The following is an 18,918-nucleotide window of genomic DNA, read 5'->3' as shown; positions in this document are numbered from 1 at the left end:
ATTTTAGCGGTGAAAGACAATTTGGACTAACGCAATGTATAATCAAAGATTATTTTAAAAATTTTGATACATTAAAAGACTATCGTGACTATTCGTTACATGATCAAGAATCCAAATGACTATTAGTGTTACCATATCTAAATTAATGCAAAATAATTTTGTTCTTCAGGTTTTTTTTTAATGTCATACATTTTATATTTTACACTAGGAAATGTTATTGAATATAGTATATCTTTATATGACATTCTATTATTTTTTTGAGGAAATGACATTCTATTATTTAAATTGTAGTTTTTCAAGACTCTATAATTCATTATTAAAAAAAAAAAAAGAGTCTATAATTCATTGATAGATGTATGTATTACGAACCGACAATAATTTTTACGCGGTAAAGAACTATTGTGGTATAGGGTGTTCTCGATACGGAGTGGAGGATGGCCATATTTGTGTGGGTGGCCGTGCGGCATCTAGTTGGTGGAGGGATATTGTCGCACTTCGGTCGGAGGACTGGTTCCTTAGTAATGTTAGTCGGGTTGTGGGAGACGGTAAAAATACTTTATTTTGGACAGATGTGTGGTTGGGAGGTATGTCTTTTAGAGATAAATTTCCTAGACTTTTTGAGTTGTCGTTACTCAAAGGGGAGACTATTTTTGGCATACACGAGTTAGGGTGGGGTTGGAGGGACAGGCTTGGCGGTGGAGACGGAGGTTATTTGCGTGGGAAGAGGAGTTAGTGGGGGAGTTTAGGATTTTACTTCATAATGTCTCTTTGCAGGTTGACAGAAGTGATAGAATGTTGTGGAGGTTGGAAACATCTTCCATGTACACAGTTCGAAGCGCTTATAATTTTTTGAATGCTAATTCTTCTGTTGATATTTCGGTGCCTGTGTCTTCTTTGTGGCATAAGGACGTCCCTTTGAAGGTGGTGTTATTTGCTTGGCGTTTGTTTCATGATAGGCTTCCTACGAAGGATAACCTTTTCCGTCGACAGGTTATAGACTTTAAGGCTCAGGCTTGCGTCGGTGAATGTGGGGAAATGGAAGCATCTTCTCACTTGTTCTTACATTGTAATATTTTTGGGTCTGTTTGGTTCTTTATTCTCAGGTGGCTTGGTATTTATTATGTTATGCCTTCTGATGTATCTAGTCACTTTAATCAATTCAGTTTTATTGGTGGTGCTGCCAGATCAAAGAGATCTATTTTACAGGTTATTTGGTATGCAACGGCGTGGGAAATTTGGAAAGAAAGAAACAACAGAGTCTTCAATGATAAAAAATGCTCTATTCAACAGGTGGTTGACAAGATTAAGTCGTTAACTTTCAGGTGGTTGAAGGGGAAGTATCTTAACCTTCCTCTCAATTATCATGGGTGGCGGCTTAATCCGTTCACCATTCTAGGCATTGGTTAATTGTTTATTTTTTTCTATTTTGTCCGCGGTTGCGGTTTGACTTTGCCTTGTAAATATTGTTAGAACTCTGTTTGGATTCAGGTGTTTCTTCCTTTGCACATCTTGTGCGAGGAAGGTCTTTTTGATGTGGTAATACAATTTCATTTTAGCCTCTTCAAAAAAAAAAAAGAACTATTGTTTGCCTAAAAAGAACCGGCAAGATGTATGTCATCCTTAATTTTGGTCGTATTTTTAAAACAACTTTGTGTATTTATCTAAAAATATATAAAAATTACTTCTCTAAATGCAGGACAATGAAAAAAGCTCCTGATTCAAATAATTTTTTTGATCTCCCTATTAAACAATATTAAGGATGACAAAATATTAGGATTAATGCCAAAATATTTTGTTGGGGAATATTTTAGTACATTTTTTTTCAAATGTTTTTACAATTTAGTTTGTCGTTTTTCGATTTTGTAAGTAGGGTATTTTGATCTTGGTACTTCGTTCTTTGTATTTGGGGTGTTCAAATCTAAATCAATCTAACATACTAGTAAAATCTTAAACTGCTAAAAAAACCGTAAAAAAAACTGAATATTTTTTAAAGCGTTTGAATGGTGTTTTGTAAAAACCATTACGATCAAATCAGATTTCGGATCACTTTTTTTAAAACTAAACCGAACCGCAAAAGTAAATTTTAATATTTATTTATTATTTTATTAGTATTGACCGAAACTATAAGTTTTATTTGCAAACGAAAATTTAATCAAAATAAATGTATATAAGGCGAGTTATTATTTTCATTTAACAAGTAAAACATGTCTTAACATACATTTTTGTTAATTGATGAAATAAGAAAAACATTAATCAAATGCAAATTATATTAGTATATAACCAATTTAGAGTTGATTAGTTCTACATAAAAAAATAACAAAGGGGTCACCTGATACATATTGCATTGCATGAAATTATGGTCCCCAAAAAATAAAATGGGACCCATACAATAAACTTAGGCTTAAATATGAAAATAGTCCTCCAAAATATCTGACATTTTAGTTTTAGTCCCTGTAAAAATATTTTTTTGGTTTTAGTCCCTGTAAATATAAAAAATTTGGTTTTGGTCCTTGGTAATTTGTTTTGGTCCTTGTAAAATTGATTCATATTTGATTTGGTCCTTGTAATATGTAGAATATTTGATTTTAGTCCCTCAAAATGAGGACTAAAATGAATATTATAGGGACCATTTTCAATATGAAATGATTTTACAAGGATTAAAACAAAATACCAAGGACCAAAACCAAATATTATATATTTGCAGGGACTAAAACCAAAAAAATATTTTTACAGGGACTAAAACCAAAACGCCAGATATTTGCAGGGACCGTTTCCATATTTAAGTCATAAACTTATATTACATGCATATTTCAAGGTTTTTGTTTATTGGTAGCGATAACAATAAAAGGGATGGAGTTCATGTGAGTCACGGTCCGGGGTAGTTATTTTTTTACCTCAATTGGCATTTTTATATGTTGATTCCTTAATTATTTGTTACTTTGTTTTAAGAATTAATCCATATACATGTGAATCAATTATGAATGACATCACTGTTTGCTTTTTATCAATGCTTGTTGAACCATAATTTTTTACAACAAACCATGTGTTAAGATAACCAATGTCTCTATTAGAATAATTATTAACTAATAAATAATTGTTTCTTGAGGAGCAAAATCCTTGAGTCCAAGTTTATTAATGATATTTTTTTTTCTTCAAATACCTTAGTGATTAGAGCTTACACATTTTAAATGTGAAAAAATAGGGTGTTCGGAGTTCGAACTCCAACCCCTACATATAATATGTAATATCCCTACGAACTAAGGTAAGTTCGCGGAAATTTCTTAATGATACTTAAAAATTAGTCATTCATGGAGATTTCTTAATGATACTTAAAAATTAGCCAAATTCTAACAAAATAAGAACAGTCCACTCTGGACATATTGAACATTATTTAATTAATTTTATTTGTTAAACATATTTGATCATTGTATGTACCGAAATTGGTATCAATGCAATTAAGCGCAATATAAAAATAAATAGACGAACATATTAGTGTCTTTTTTTACAGGAAATAAATATTCTCTCCGTTTTAAAATGAGTGTCGCTTTAGCCAAAAAAATTTGTTTTAAAATGAATGTCGTTTTACATTTCCAATACAACTTTAATTTTTTTCTTCCAACTTTACCCTCTTCAACTTTTCTCTCACACAATTTTCAATGCAACTTTAAGTTTGTCTTTTTTTATAAAGTAAGGGTAGTTTAGTAAAAGTGTTATGTCTAATGATTATTTCATTCCATTCCTTAATCTGTGTGCAATGGGCTAAAGCGACACTCATTTTGAAACGGATGGAGTAGATCACTAGGCTCTATTCTTTCTTTCACTGCACGATCACTTTAAATTGCTTCACCTTTTTCATTGTATCTTCACCCAACGCACCCTCACCCTTCTTCAAGCATCCACCGACGTGAAGCAATATGCAGCAGAATCACTTGAAATTTGAAAAGCTTATGGATGTAACAACTTGTTACATCCATAAGAGAAGAAGTCCTTGATACAATGACTTAACCACCAAACTTAGAGACTTTGGGTTACTACTTTTTCTTAATTCTTCATGGGAATCGATTTTATATAAATGGGATTAAAAATAAAATATCTAAAGTACTGTTTGCCTTGTGTTTCTGTCAAGCAGCCAGCCAATAGAGTACACAAGGCAAAAATAAAAAATTAGGCCCAACATATATGAATTAAACGTTACATACTTTTCATGAAACAATTTTGAGCAACTAGACATTGAACAAGAAGAAAATAAATGAAAGGTTCAAAACGAAATAGTGATGATGAAGTCATATCTCAGTAGATCTGTATAGAAAATCTTCCATGGTTATTTTCGAACTCCACAAATCTGGCTGCAAAAACCCATTCTCTTTTCATTCTACCAACCCTCACAGGTAAACTCTTCAATGCAGGTTGAGAAGATTAGAAGCATATGAATTATTGTTTATGTTGTTCTAGTAAGGGCCGCATGGAAGGAATTAGGATAAGATTGGTCCTAGTATTTTACACAATAAATTCCAGTAATTAAAGTGAGGGTAACTGGTTGCAGCCAGTCATTTGAACAGGTCCACCAGTGGACCTTTATTTTTCAGGACCATATTAGAGCACCCACATCGCCTGCTCCTTTGGGTGGTATCACACTGCCCAATGCTTTTGTGTCATAATAGCATGGATAATTGGCATTGAAATTGAGGAGAAACTCTTGTGTGAACCAGGACCAAGAAATTTGGTTTGATCACACAAAGAGTTTTTGCCTTCTCTCTCTCTTCACAAATAAACAAATACTTTCCATTTTCTCTCTCTTCTCTCTTCTCTCTCTTCTCTCTTTGGTTGTGACTAGGGTTGGAAATGAGTCGAGTCGAGTCGAACTCAGCTCAGCTCGACTCGACTCGATAAGATTTGGTTCGGCTTGAAACTCGGCTCGAGTTCGTTACGAACCTTTTTTTTGGCTCGAACTCGACTCGGTTTAAACTCGTGAACAGTTCGGTTCAGCTCGTTAGGTTCAGTTCATTTGCTCGAATAACGTAATTTAACAGTTATTTGACCAAAAAAATATCTCCTAAAGTCCTAATTCGCCTGGCTCATTGTAATATCCCGCGTAATTTTAAATAAATTTTCGTATCAGTTACATGTCGGAACGGAAATAATTTTCAAAGGATTAATTATTTATTGAGAAATCGACGATATTTGGTAAGTATCTCGTAATATTATTCCAACGGGCTTGAGAAATTAAATGGTTACGAATTAACGGAGGATAATTATGTCTTTTTCACTTGAAGGGTATTTTGGTAATCTTGCCACTCAAGATTTTTAAAAAAAAAAAATAAAAAAAAATAATAAGGCTAAAGGTCAAATTTTCTACCACTTTTCTTCATGTTTCTACACCACTCTAGACCCTTCTTCTCTTCTCTCCCTCACGTGGAGAGTTTTCTTTCTCACCATATCTCACAAAAACTCCATTTTTGGCTCATCCAAGCTTGCACACATACAACCACTTGCCAAAAAACTCCATACAAGAACTTCTTTGGGATCCTTATGTGAAGTAATTAACATTTCAAGCTTTGAAAAATTATTCTCCCTTATATTTCCCTTGGCTAAACCTCTTCCTCCTCTCCATTGATTTGGATTTTTGCAATTGAACTTGGGCTTGAGCTTTGCAAGTAAGGTTAATGGTAATATGGAGGTTTAAATTGGTGATTGAAACAAGAAGTGGAGAATGGGTTTAGAGCTTGTAGGATTGTTAGGGTTTCAAGGAACCAAGGAGTGAAATTGGAGGTTGTGGTATCAATTGAAAGCTTGTTTTGAGGTGAGTTACTTAATAAATTTTGATTTTATAAGTGTGTGGTTAGAGAATGGAATGAATTAGAATCAGAATTTTAAGAAAATATTAGGGAAGAATGGTTGAGTTATGAAATTAAGTTGTTATATAAGTGATTTTGAAACTAATTATACATGTTTAGGTGGATAGAAGTGTAATTATGCATGAATGTTATGAGATTGGGTCAAAAATTCTTATGGCATATATGTGGTATTTTTGGTCAGAGATTTCGATGTGTAACCTGGAATTGAATGATTGTTGGGTTTTTGGATTCTACGCTTAATTCCCTTCAGTCTGGATATAAATTTTGTATGTTTCGGATTAGGAACGAGCTCAGAAAGTGTGTTTGAAGTTGTGAATTTCTGCTGGAAAAACTGGCTACGGGTTCTGGGACAGGGCTCCACTAAAACAGTAATAACTTTCTCTCTGTAACCTGGAATCAAATGATTTTTAATGCTATGGTTATCTAACGAAATTAAGGACGTTTTAGTACCAGTTTCACTAATTTCGGTTCAGTATTGAGGTCTGGAGACAATTTTGAATTATGGGATCAATTATGATTTTGTTAGATTAGTGAGATAATATGAATAATTAGATCATTTTTATGATTATTTGCCGATTGTGCAAGTATGACTATCATGCCATATGAATGGTACATTTGAAACATAATAAATATGAGATAGTAGAATGATTATTTCTGAATTAGGTATCCTTATTAGTGTATTCTAAAATATCTTTTATGTTAATATGTATGTTGATGAATGGTACATTTGAAAACCGAGCTTAGAGGCTTCTGAGTTCCGTTAGGGTTCTGACATCAGGCTTCCGGCAAAGCATCTGAAAACGGTACAAAATTTAATTCAGTCATACAGTTTCTTCTATTTGTGACCGCGCAACCGTGATGATGCCTCCGGGTGTTGCAAAGGTTGGGTAACGTGAGCCACATACTAGAGACATCTTTGATTGGTTATTCTGCACTCGTTCCTTGTTGCTTTTTGCTGTTTCTGCTGGCTTTATTTCGGCTGCCATTTTTGATTACTGCATTGCACGCCTGTCCTGTCCACAGCAATTTACAGAACTTGATTCTTCCAATTGAGGTCGCGCAACCACGCTAATGCCTTTGTGCATTACAAAGGTTGCGACACGCGTGCTTCAATAGTAGTATCGTTCTTGAATTGTCAACGGATAATTCATGGCATACACGTGCCCCTGGCCGTGTGTGTCGGATTCTGTACCATCTGCTTCAGCCTTGGTGCAGTCGGTAGCACCTGCTCTCACTATCGCAGCTCCCAAGTCTTTTGCTGCGGCTTTATCAGGTGCATCTTTGTCCGAAGAGGTACCCTTTCCCACTCCGTGCATTAAGGGAGATGCATTGAGTATTAAAATCGGTCAGGAGGAATACCGTAAGGGTTTAGAAGATTGTAAGCATGCGTTAAGGGCTCGTTTGACCCTTAACAAAGGTGATAAACCATACTCGGCACGGGAACTCAGTGCTAAAATTGATAAATTATGGAAGACTACGGCTGGTTGGAAGATGGTGCCCCTTGGGAAGGGGTTCTATGATTTTCTGTTTGAATCGGCAGACGATTATAGGAAGATTTGGGCATTAGGAACGGTTAACCTCAAGCCAGGTTTGTTAAGGTTCTCCCAGTGGACGAAGGACTTCAAGTATCAGACTCAAAAACAGACACATGTAACAATTTGGATACGTTTAATGGAGTTGCCACAAGAATATTGGAGGGAGAGAACGTTGAAGGAAATTGCGAGTGCAGTTGGCACTCCAATTGATATTGATGGACCTACACGAAACCGTACGTTTGGTCACTATGCTAGAATTCTTGTCGACATTGACCTCTCAAAGCGGATATATGATGAAATCCTTGTCGAGAGAGAGGGTTTTGCCTTCATGATTGAGGTGAAATATGAGCGGCTTCCATTATTTTGTCATCACTGTTATTCTATTGGACACAGTGTTGAAACATGTCGTTGGATACGTCCGCAGCCATTGAAAGACAAGAATGATCGTGGGAAACAGATTGTAGTAGCCGAGGCTGTCTCCAAGCCTCCTATTCGGCAAAACAAAGGTGTGGGTGCTTCCTCTTCGGTTGCTGGCAAGAATGTGAGCTGGGCTCCTATTCCAGTTGTATCAACGGTTACAACCACTCAGAGAGTTCCAGTTTCAACCTCTCCTGCACCTACTTCATTTGTCTCATTGTCACTGGCTTTACCGACTTCAACTCCTGCTCCTACTATGCCTATCAGTTCACAATTGGAGCCGGTTGTTTCAGCTACCGTGGATACTTCTCAAATTGATAGATTCGATAGCGCTACTACTTTTAGCATTCCACTGCATAATGTGTTTGATTTAATTGCTCCAGGTGAGTTGCCAAAAAGTATGCCAGTACTTGAGATTGTTTCCCCTGATGAGCACGCTGACGTGCATACTGTAGAAGTGGCACAGTTGACTCAGGAACCGAGGGAGGTGTTGGTGAACCCCTTGGTGACTGCGGATACAGAGTTGCTTCTGGATAGTGAGCAACACAATCATATGATTCCGACGGAGCTGGGGAAGAGTCCAGAGGAGTCTAATGTGCGTGTTACTCACTCATCCCCTCTTGGGCGTGAGGACTTACGACCTAACGGGGTGGAACAGATAACTCAGACGTCGTTGGTGACCCCAGCGGCTGAAGAAGTTTCTGAACCACTTCAGGATGGTGTGGAACAAAATCATGTGAGCCCTCAGGAGCTGGAGGAGAGTCCTCAGGGTGCTCGTGAGATTGTTCCAAGGCCATTCAATGTTGAGCATGATGACATGCATGAGGTGTTGGATAATATGTCACGGCATCAAGACATCCCTACTTTGGATCTTCCAATTGTCACAAGCTCGGATGGGTCCATTAAGGATACGGTTGATGTAGTTGTTGGGTCCCAAACGTTACAAACAGATTTGGTCACCCAATATGCTAATGTTGATTTGTCCATGGCTCCGGAGAGACAAGAGGTCCATCCAAGCAAAAATATCCAACTGGGTGTGGAATTGTGGGAGAGAGTCCGTGAATATGATGCAAGGTCGGCCGCTGAAGCTTCAGCGGGTCTTTTGCCTGTCCTTACTAGAAATCAGAAGCAAAAGATTAAGATGAAACATGTTTTAGCACCGCAGCAATCAAAATCCCGTGCACGGGGTGACTCTCATTCGTCTGCTCAATGAATATTCTTTATTGGAATATCAGAGGTATAGGTAATTCTGAGACTCGAACTGCTTTGAACAATTTTTATTTGACTCACAAACCTATACTTATTTTTATTGCGGAGCCGAAGATTGATTTTGTAAACATTCCTAATTGGTATTGACCGACAATTGGTGTTACTAAGTACTGCATTAATAATAGAGGTTCTTTGTTGCCTAACCTTTGGGCACTTTGGGGAAATGATGTCAGTGCTACGGTAATCTTTGTTTCTGAACAATGTATAGCTTTGGAAATTTCCTGTTTTCAGTCCACTATTTACATAGCCGCTGTTTATGCTAGCACCTATTACATTGGTCGTCGACAACTTTGGGCTGATCTTACTCATCTGCAAGGTTGTTTTCAAGGGCCGTGGCTTTTTCTGGGTGATTTTAATGCTGTTTTAGGAGCTCATGAAAAAAGGGGCAGGCGCCCTCCTTCATCTTTGTCGTGTGAGGATTTCTTGCATTGGACTAATGCGAACATATTGAATCATTTGCCAACTTTGGGATCATTTTTCACGTGGACAAATGGAAGATTTGGCAATGAAAATGTCGCTCTTCGTCTTGATAGAGCTATTTGCAATGAAGATTGGATTAATTTTTGGCGAAACTCATCTTGTTCAGCCTTGGTTCGACATCAATCCGATCATCATCCAATCTTGGTTTCTCTTGTTTTCTCTTCGGTGAAGCATGCTACACCTTTCAAATTTTATAAGGTATGGTCATCTCATAGTGGTTGCCGTGAATTGGTTTTGGAGAGTTGGAATAAAAATGTTCGCGGACATGGTATGCTGCGGTTTCAAGCAAAATTACGGAACCTAAAAAATGCCTTTAAGCTTTGGAATAGAACGATATTTGGGGATGTTGATAGGCAAGTAAAAGTTGCTATGGATGAAGTCAGCAGAATTCAACAGTTAATTGACTCCGACGGGTTTTCTGATCAGCTATACATGCAAGATCTTGAAGCGCAACTCATGTTAACCAAAGCTTTAAATTCCCAAGAAGAATTTTGGAGAGAAAAAGCTCGAGATCAACGCTTTGTCAGTGGGGATCGTAATACAGCTTATTTTCATAGGATTTCTAAAATCCGGGCAGCAACAAAGTCTATCTCTTTTTTACAGGATGGGGATACCGTTATTACAGATCCCACGGAGTTAGAAATGCATATTTTATCATATTTTCAGGCAATTTTTAGCATGGAGAACAACTGTGTACAAAATGCTTTGGTGGATGATATTATTCCTTCTTTAGTGACAGAGGCAGATAATCAAATGTTGTTGCGTTTCCCTTCGAATATTGATATCAAAGATGCAGTGTTCGCCCTCAATGGTGATTCGGCACCGGGTCCGGATGGTTTTGGTGGACATTTTTATCAATCCTATTGGGATATTATCGGTTCAGATGTGATCAATTCCGTGCAGCAATTCTTTCATGGTGCGGTGCTTCCTAATAATATTAATTCGAACATGATAGTGTTAATACCGAAGGTTCAAAGTGCAAGTTCTATGGGAGACTACCGTCCTATTGCGCTGGCTAATTTTCACTTCAAAATTATTACAAAGATAGTGGCGGATAGGCTTGCTAGTATCACTACCCGTATTATCTCCGTGGAACAAAGGGGCTTTGTTAGAGATCGAAACATATCAGATTGTGTCATTATTGCTTCCGAAGCGATTAACTCTCTTGGTAAAAATCAATATGGTGGGAACATTGCTCTTAAGGTTGATATATCAAAGACATTTGATACTTTAGATTGGAATTTTTTGATTCAAGTTCTTAGTAATTTCGGATTCTCTCCAATTTTCATCAACTGGATTCTTGCCATACTTAACTCAGCCCGTTTGTCAATTTTGGTTAACGGGAAAGCGGTTGGTTTTTTCTCTTGCACTCGTGGAGTTAGACAGGGAGATCCTCTTTCCCCTCTACTGTTTTGTTTGGCGGAAGAGGTTCTCAGCCGAGCCATATCTGCTTCTGTCGCCATGGGGCGTCTCATTCCCATGTCTTATTGTCGGAGTACTGCTTTCCCAACTCATGTATTGTATGCGGATGATATAATGATATTTTGTACAGGTTTGAAGAGCAATATCCGGGAGATTCTCAGTATTTTTAATCAATATTCTGCTGTTTCTGGCCAGATTGTAAACAATGCAAAAAGTCGTTTCTTCACAGGTGCTATGTCTGTGTCCCGGATTAATATGATTGCTAATATGTTGGGCTTCAATGTTGGAGCGGTGCCATTCATGTATCTTGGATGTCCTATATTTCAAGGGAAACCAAAAGTAAATCATTTCAGAATGATCACGGACAAGATTCGCAATAAATTAGCAACGTGGAAGGGATCTATTCTTTCAATCATGGGTCGTGTACAGCTGGTGAAATCTATCATTCATGGGATGCTTGTATACTCATTTCATGTTTATTTGTGGCCTCGACGTTTGTTGAAGTTATTGGACTCATGGCTTAAAAAATTTATTTGGAGCGGTGACGTTCAAACAAGAAAGGTTTGTACGGTCTCTTGGAAAGTAATGTGTCGGCCCTGGTCTGAAGGGGGTCTGGATATTAAGCCAACTCGGTTGATCAATGAAGCTTTAATTCTTAAGTTGGCGTGGGAATTGATGTCTTCTGAGTCGCAGTGGGCTGATTTGTTCAAGAAGCGATATTTCAAGCATGGGAAACCGAATGCGCGGTTCTTTAAATCTTCGGTATGGTCGGGTATCAAAGGACAGATTGGTACAGTCATGGAGAATTCTTTGTGGATTGTAGGTAATGGTGAGAAAATTAATTTTTGGACGGACAACTGGCTTGGGGAAACTTTGGTGGACTTAATTCAGTTGGAATCTGTTTATCATGCTCATCTTCAAGGTAAGGTGTCTGATGTTATTGTTGATGGGGCCTGGCTGCTGCCCTCGGTATTAAGGAATTTTGGGGATGTTCAAAGTCGCCTAAATTCTTTAATTCTTCCTATAGGACCTCTTCCTGACGTGTTGGTATGGATTCACGCTTCTGATGGTCTTCTGACATCGAAGATTGCATTATCTTTTCTGCGTCCCACGTCAGTCTTGCTTCCATGGGCTGGCCGTATTTGGAGCTGGGCTATACCACCTTCTCATTCTTTTATTTTTTGGAGGCTCCATCATGGTAAGATGCCCACGGATGAGAACCTCCGGGCCCGTGGATGCATTGTAGTGTCAATTTGCAGTCTGTGTTCATCTACGGATGAAACGTCGGATCATCTTTTTCTTAGGTGTCCGTTTGCATTGCATTTATGGAACTGGATGAGTGGTAAATTAAATTGTTTTATTGATTGCACATCAGCAGACACCCTTCTATCTTGTACACCGGACATATGCTCATCACAGGTTTCTGACATTTATTTGGCGGCAATTTTGCATACGCTTCACGCCATTTGGTGGGCTAGAAACTCCTTGCGGTTTAGAAATGTCACGCCAACGTTACATTCAGTCAAAACACGTATTCACTCAAACATTGCAATGTCAGGAAATCTTTCGCATGGTAAGTGCTTGCAATCCGATTCTTCTTTTCTTGATTCTTTTGCGGTTTCTCCTAACTGTCGACGTGTCAAAGATATTATTATGGTTACGTGGAAGGCTCCGACGCCTCCGTGGTTAAAGGTTAATACGGATGGTTCGGTAAAAGATGGCTTTGCAGCTTGTGGTGGGCTGTTTCGCGATAACTTCGGTACTTTTCGAGGTGCTTTTTATAGTAATATTGGAATTCAGTCTGTTTTTTATGCGGAAGTCATGGGTATTATTATTGCTATTGAAAATGCCGCCAAATATCGATGGACTCATTTGTGGTTAGAGAGCGACTCTACTAGTGCTCTTCGGATATTTTCCAACTATTCTTTGGTATTATTAAGCATTGATTTTTTTAGAGACAGGTGTGGGTTGCCTAACTATAGGTTTCCATAACCCCTTGCTGGGCGGTTTCTTTGTTTTTACTGTTTATTTTTCTGTTTCTGGTTTCTGTTTCTCTGGAGGGTTTTTGGCCTAGTCCCCCCTTCTTTTGTAATTATTTTTCTCTTTTTTTAATAAAATTTTGTTGAGAGAGGCAGCATAGGATGAAGGTCTCTCGGGGTGCCAACCTAGTTGGGATGTCGACGATGCCTTCTGATGCCTGTCTTATCTCCTTGCTTATCAAAAAAAAAAATGGTACATTTGAAACATAATAAATATGAGATAGTAGAATGATTATTTCTGAATTAGGTATCCTTATTAGTGTATTCTAAAATATCTTTTATGTTAATATGTATGTTGATGTTAGTATAAACGTTGGAGGGAAATTAACAACGCAATCGATGCATATATACTTATAGAATTGATTTAAAAGAAAAATTGAAATGCAGCCTATGAGTAACAAGCTCATAGATATTTTATGAAATTTCCGTTCGCCACAACGAAGAGATAATGTGGTATATTTCCGTTCGCCACAACGAAGAGATAATGTGGTATATTTCCGTTCGCCACAACGAAGAGATAATGTGGTATATTCCGTTTGCTACAACGAAGAGATAATGTAGCCTATGACGTACGGGTCATAGTAACGAATATGAAAAACTCCGTTTGCTACAACGAAGAGATAATGTAGCCTATGACGTACGGGTCATAGTAACGAATATGAAAACTCCGTTTGCTACAACGAAGAGATAATGTAGCCTATGACGTACGGGTCATAGTAACGAATATGAAAACTCCGTTTGCTACAACGAAGAGATAATGTAGCCTATGAGGTACGGCTCATAGTAACGATTGAAATGTATAATTAATGATATGAACTTGTAAGTCAAGAATTATTCGAATAATATTTGAAAGAGAACAAAAAAATAAAATTATGGAACCAAGGAAAAATTCTAAGGACCCTCCAACATGAATACTAACATAGCATACGCATATTAACTTGAAAATTATGTTTAGAATGAGTTAACTACGAAGAAATATTTCAGGGGCATTTTACCAATAGCTGGAAATGAGGAATAGCGTACTAAATTTATGTAAATTTCTCGATAAGATGGAATCTATATGCATAAAGCCATGTAAAATTCTTATTAAGGTTTAAGTTTAGAGATTTGATGCGATCAAATAGCGTGGATATGATTTGTGACTAAAAATATTTAAATAGTGAAAAGGATTAGAGACTAAGGGATGATAATCAAAATTAGGACTTAAACTTTGATATGATATACTATGAGTCGGTTGATTTATCTTATTTCCTTGAATGATTGTCTTAGTGTTGCTGATGATGTTCTAGATCAATTAAGAACTTTTGGAATTATTATGGTGTTGATGCCTTTAGTTTAATTTTTCCTTTGAAGTTTTTTTTTTTTTATGATTTCAAATCGAATTTTTAATCAATATCATTGAGGTTGAAATAGGATTGGAGAACATAGTTAGTAATGATGTATCTGTAGCTATTTGGATGTTTATGATGTTTTATTTTGAGTTGTACAAGTAGTATGAAAATAAAAACATTATTTGGAGTTTATGGCTGATAGAACAGGTTTTTTTAACAGGATTTACATCTTGGAAATGTTGAAAATACAGAGGAAACTTTGTCGAAATTTCAGTGAATATTTTTTTATGAAATTCAAATTGGAATTTTTATTTATTTATTATAATTGTCAAGTTTGATTAATAGGCTTGCCGGGCTAGAATGATCTAGTTCGTGCGCCGGTCACGATGACTGTTTTTGGGTCGTGACACTCATATAACTAGCATTGTTTGGCTCATTAACAAGCATTGTTTTGCCATTATTTTCATTTTCATTATTCAGGTCAATCATATTAATTCAATTTTTTTAAGAGCATAATTCAATTTCGCTCTGTATTCATAATCATTTTTTCCACTAAATAATTTTATAGAGTTCATTATGTCTAGCAAAGTTATGAAATCGTTGGATTGCCACGCCCACTACAAACTGAATTACAATTAAGCATTCCCTATTGTTAAGTTTCTCAAAGTAAATGAAGCAACAAACACTTTCTTGACTGGACAAGGTTAGCATAATATTAACATTGTTCAATAATTCACATCAATATGAGCAAGATAATAACAACAAAAAATGTCAATAGTTAACATTTTTCTTTTAACAACAATAGTTAACGTTAATATAAATAAAATGGAGGGTTGTTTTTTGTTTAGCAGAATAATAAACTGCAATATCGAAACCAAAGCAAAAAAAAAAAACTGGACCATCAACAAAATTATCAAAATATACCTTGCAATGTATCAAGGAGTTTTTGGTGGGATTTCACTTCTTGGAGCAATGGGTTTCTCTCATTTTCCTAAACATATGGTGAAACTAGCTATCACATTCTTATACTTTGATGTCCCATAGTCTTTTGATGTGTTATGAAACTAAGTATAAGATGTATTTTTTTTCCTAACCTCATGTGCAGGGCTATACCATTCTATATTGGTGGATACTTTACTGTTCATTTTTGTATTGAGAGCTTGATTTTGTATGAATTGTTCTTATATAATAATGATTATATTTAAATCTTAGGGTGTTGTGGAGATAGATAGTCCTAATTATACATGAAACATTGTTGAATCTGATCGAAAATCTTTAAAATTACAATATGTATGAAATCAAAGCAAAAGTAAATATAAGGATTACTTACCAATTTACTTAAAAGCTATTATTTAATTTGTGTTTCCATAGGGTTTGTCACATGTATTTATTTTTTTTATTTTTCTATATTATATTTTGGCTTTGTTGCACATATAGGAACTTGCGTTGTAGTCATTGAATTAATTGACACATGTATTGTTTTTTCAATATTCTAGCTGCAATTGTATATGGAAAATAAATTGCATTTTTTTATGCAACCCTGATTTGGAGACTTTTTTGGATGGGATATCTACATTTGATGTCTTTGCAATGTCTTTCCTTATTTTACCATCAATGTAAAGTTAAGGTGCAAAGCTTATGAATATGACACATTTGGTGAAGAAAAAATGTATCCTATGTCATAATACAAATGTTGGTTATGTATAAGGGACTATGGATTAACGCCTATGCTATTGTAATTTAGATCTTTTCTATCAGAATGTGAATTGATATTTCTAACGGTATCACTAATATTATGTTTATTTTAATAAAAAATTGTTGTTTCACACAAAAATCAAGAGGGTTTTAATTGAGACATAGCTTTTAAGTTGTGTCAATACCTGTGAATCAATTAGATCGTTACATTAAGTCATTGCCTCTTAATCAATCAAATTATGAATGAAATTTCGCTATACAAAAAAAATTCTATTTCTATTTTCTTTTTATATATCTTTCTTTCTCAGATTTACTTTTTTGAATAAAGAGAGAAAAGGAACACATTTTTCGTTAAAAAAAATGGAATACATTGAAAATGAAGAGTAAAATATAAGAAATTTCTTATTTACCCATCAATAAAATGTGAATTAACCTATATGAGTTGACACCAATAAAAATCATTCATATATGTTAACTATGGGTTGACACCAATAAAAATCATTTATTTATGTTAGCGTAAGACATAATAATTTTGATTAGTGTCAACTTAAATGGGTAAATTCACATTTTGTTGACAGCTAATGTAACTGTTAACGTATAAAAATATAAGAGCGGGAGCGGCATTGTGATTTGATAGATAAGGAAAAATCAATAAAATAAGTTTAGGAATTTTTTCTAGGGAAAATAAGTTTATTATTTTTCTAAGACATGTACTTTTTTTGACATGGGACAAATGTTTAAAGGTCATGGGAGTGTTTGAAGAAGTCAAAACATGGTGGAATGTTAACGAAGAGCGATGCAAATAAAATTAAATAGAGTGTATAATTAAAAAAACGTAATTCATGTTGTATTAACATTAAAAAAAGAACCATTTTAAAACGATTTCATTTTGCAAATTGATCACTCATTTTTGGATGAAAAGGGTACTTTTTTTTTTTGACAAAATGAAAATGGTACTTACTCTCAATATTTAATTAGAATAGTATAGTCTTTTTTAAGAGTATACACACACACATGTTAAGGGATATAATTAAGTTGTGATGCCTTAGGCTATGACTTCATTTGTCTTGCTTTTTATACGGGCTTGTTTTGGTCTTTCATGTTGTTAAAGATTATCCTCTTCCGTTAAAGCAAACCTTTGTTTGTACTTTTATTTTAGTTAAAAAAAACAAATACTTTATTGTTAAATTTGTCAAAAACAATAATTAGACCATCACATACTTTCCTTTTATAAATAGACATTAATTGCAATTATTGTAAATTTGAATTTGATTTCAAATTATGCCAAAAAAATATGGTGAGAACTACGTTACCCTCTCTTGTTTAAGGGGTAATTTACCCTCTCATGATATCAACCAATCAAAATGTAATATGTATAGACAACATTAAATGTCAAATAAATAAATCAATTTTTTCTAAAAATAAAAAAGTTAATCTTAATCATAAGGTAACTTTTAATACTTTTAATTTTTATTTAGAGTTAATTACACTCCCCTCCACTCTTATGTTAAAATATACACTTCCCTCCCTTTAAAAATAAAATCTACACTCCTCTCCCTATAAGATGCTTGAATTACAACCATCTCCCTTAATAATTAAATATGTACTACACTTTAATCTATTTTAACATAAATAAATATTTTTATGATATATACTAATTTTGAACCACCATTTAAGAAAAATAAATTCATTTCTTTATAATTTAAATATCAATGGTAATTAAACTTAAATATTTTGCTATTAAGTTTATAATTTATAATATAAAACTAATTTTTAAATAACCATATTTTACTGTATTTAGTAATTATTGTAATTTTATTTTTTGGTTGTTTCATATTTTATAATAGGGTTTAAAACTATATGTTAATGTAATTGTGAATAAAAAATAGCGAAAAATATGTATTCAAATTTTGATTATGTTAAAATAGACCCCCGGTACTTTTTTATTTATTTAAGTGTGTTAGATTATTTTATTTTTTTTTGCTAGATTATTAAAACAAAATATTGAGGAAGTAAAGTGTAGATTTTAACATAAGAAGAGAGAGAAATGTAATTCAAGCTTCTCTTAAGGGAGGGGATGAAATGTTTTCTAATATGTTTGGAATAAGGGGGGAGAGGAGTGTATATTTTAACATAAGAGGGGATGAGAGTGTAATTCAAAAATCTTTGAGGGGAGAAGAGTGTAATTTACTCTTTTATTAATTATATTAAGGTGTTCAATCTTAATTAATTTACACTACAAGACTTATAACAAATAAAATTTTTACATCAAATTTCTTTCATCTGGATGTCCTTAAATTCATCACTTACATTCATAAAATTTCTTCCATTCCACAACCCCGAACGTGAGAACAAAAACATCTCCTTCATTCAAATTTCTTCTTTATTCTTCCCTATTGATCAATTCTTGTTTCTTTTCCGTTATCTTCCCATTTTGATTGTTCAATTTTTTCATTCCAAACTGCTGCAGGTTCAAATTATAGTGAGAATTGTCGTTGTTTCTAGAACCGCGTCAGGTATCGTGACTTTTTTTATTTAAGCAGCCAACCTAATAAAATCTGCTAACACGCATAGACCTGCCTATCAGCCAAAGCCTTTAAGTCCAAACAAAAGAACAACAGCCTCATGACATAACCATTTCAGCAGCAACCGAAAAAGATGCTAGCAAACTCCCAAAACATCACAGCGGCAACACCTGCTAGCAATCCTTAAAGTATAACAGATGACTTACTCAATTGTTATAATTAACTACCTCACAACCAAGAAAAATCAAATCAAAAAGAAAAATCAACTCACCATACCTGACGTGGTTCTGGAAATAACAGTAATTCTCACGATATTTGGAATCAAACGAACGACGATGATTCTCACGAAA

General features: G+C 35.0%; 1 protein-coding gene and 2 long non-coding RNA genes across 4 annotated transcripts; 2 read left to right on the top strand and 1 right to left on the bottom strand.

The window, feature by feature from the left end:
- The first annotated feature begins 569 nt into the window (after positions 1-569).
- LOC146923089 (uncharacterized) lies at positions 570-1,407 on the top strand. Its single transcript, XM_085711656.1, has 4 exons — positions 570-584; positions 775-1,055; positions 1,104-1,206; positions 1,291-1,407. Exons 1-4 carry the CDS (start codon positions 570-572, stop codon positions 1,405-1,407), a joined length of 516 nt encoding a protein of 171 aa, XP_085567782.1.
- Positions 1,408-5,083: 3,676 nt separating this feature from the next.
- On the top strand, positions 5,084-6,514 carry LOC146923088 (uncharacterized). Of its 2 annotated transcripts, none has more exons than XR_015012710.1 (2): positions 5,084-5,800; positions 6,037-6,514. It is a non-coding gene; the product is annotated as an uncharacterized LOC146923088 (long non-coding RNA). The 2 variants fall into 2 exon arrangements; XR_015012709.1 differs by having other exon boundaries at positions 5,955-6,514.
- Positions 6,515-13,439: 6,925 nt separating this feature from the next.
- On the bottom strand, positions 13,440-13,830 carry LOC146923087 (uncharacterized). The gene is made up of 2 exons (XR_015012711.1): positions 13,751-13,830; positions 13,440-13,615 (listed from the first exon to the last, which is right to left on the bottom strand). It is a non-coding gene; the product is annotated as an uncharacterized LOC146923087 (long non-coding RNA).
- Between the last annotated feature and the right edge of the window lie 5,088 nt (positions 13,831-18,918).

Source organism: Medicago sativa, chromosome 5 (assembly GCF_051527215.1).
Source record: "Medicago sativa cultivar Bolivia chromosome 5, Bolivia_mono, whole genome shotgun sequence".
Taxonomy (NCBI): domain Eukaryota; kingdom Viridiplantae; phylum Streptophyta; class Magnoliopsida; order Fabales; family Fabaceae; genus Medicago; species Medicago sativa.
The sequence above is the reverse complement of the archived record's forward strand: the minus strand, read 5'-3'. Positions and strand labels throughout refer to the sequence as shown.

Bases quoted from the DNA above. Each gene is read 5' to 3' on its own strand.
- LOC146923089 (XM_085711656.1), top strand. The intron at 1,056-1,103 runs GTTCTTACATTG...CTTTATTCTCAG, and splicing joins ATGGAAGCATCTTCTCACTT to GTGGCTTGGTATTTATTATG. The intron at 1,207-1,290 runs GTTATTTGGTAT...TCTATTCAACAG, and splicing joins CAAAGAGATCTATTTTACAG to GTGGTTGACAAGATTAAGTC.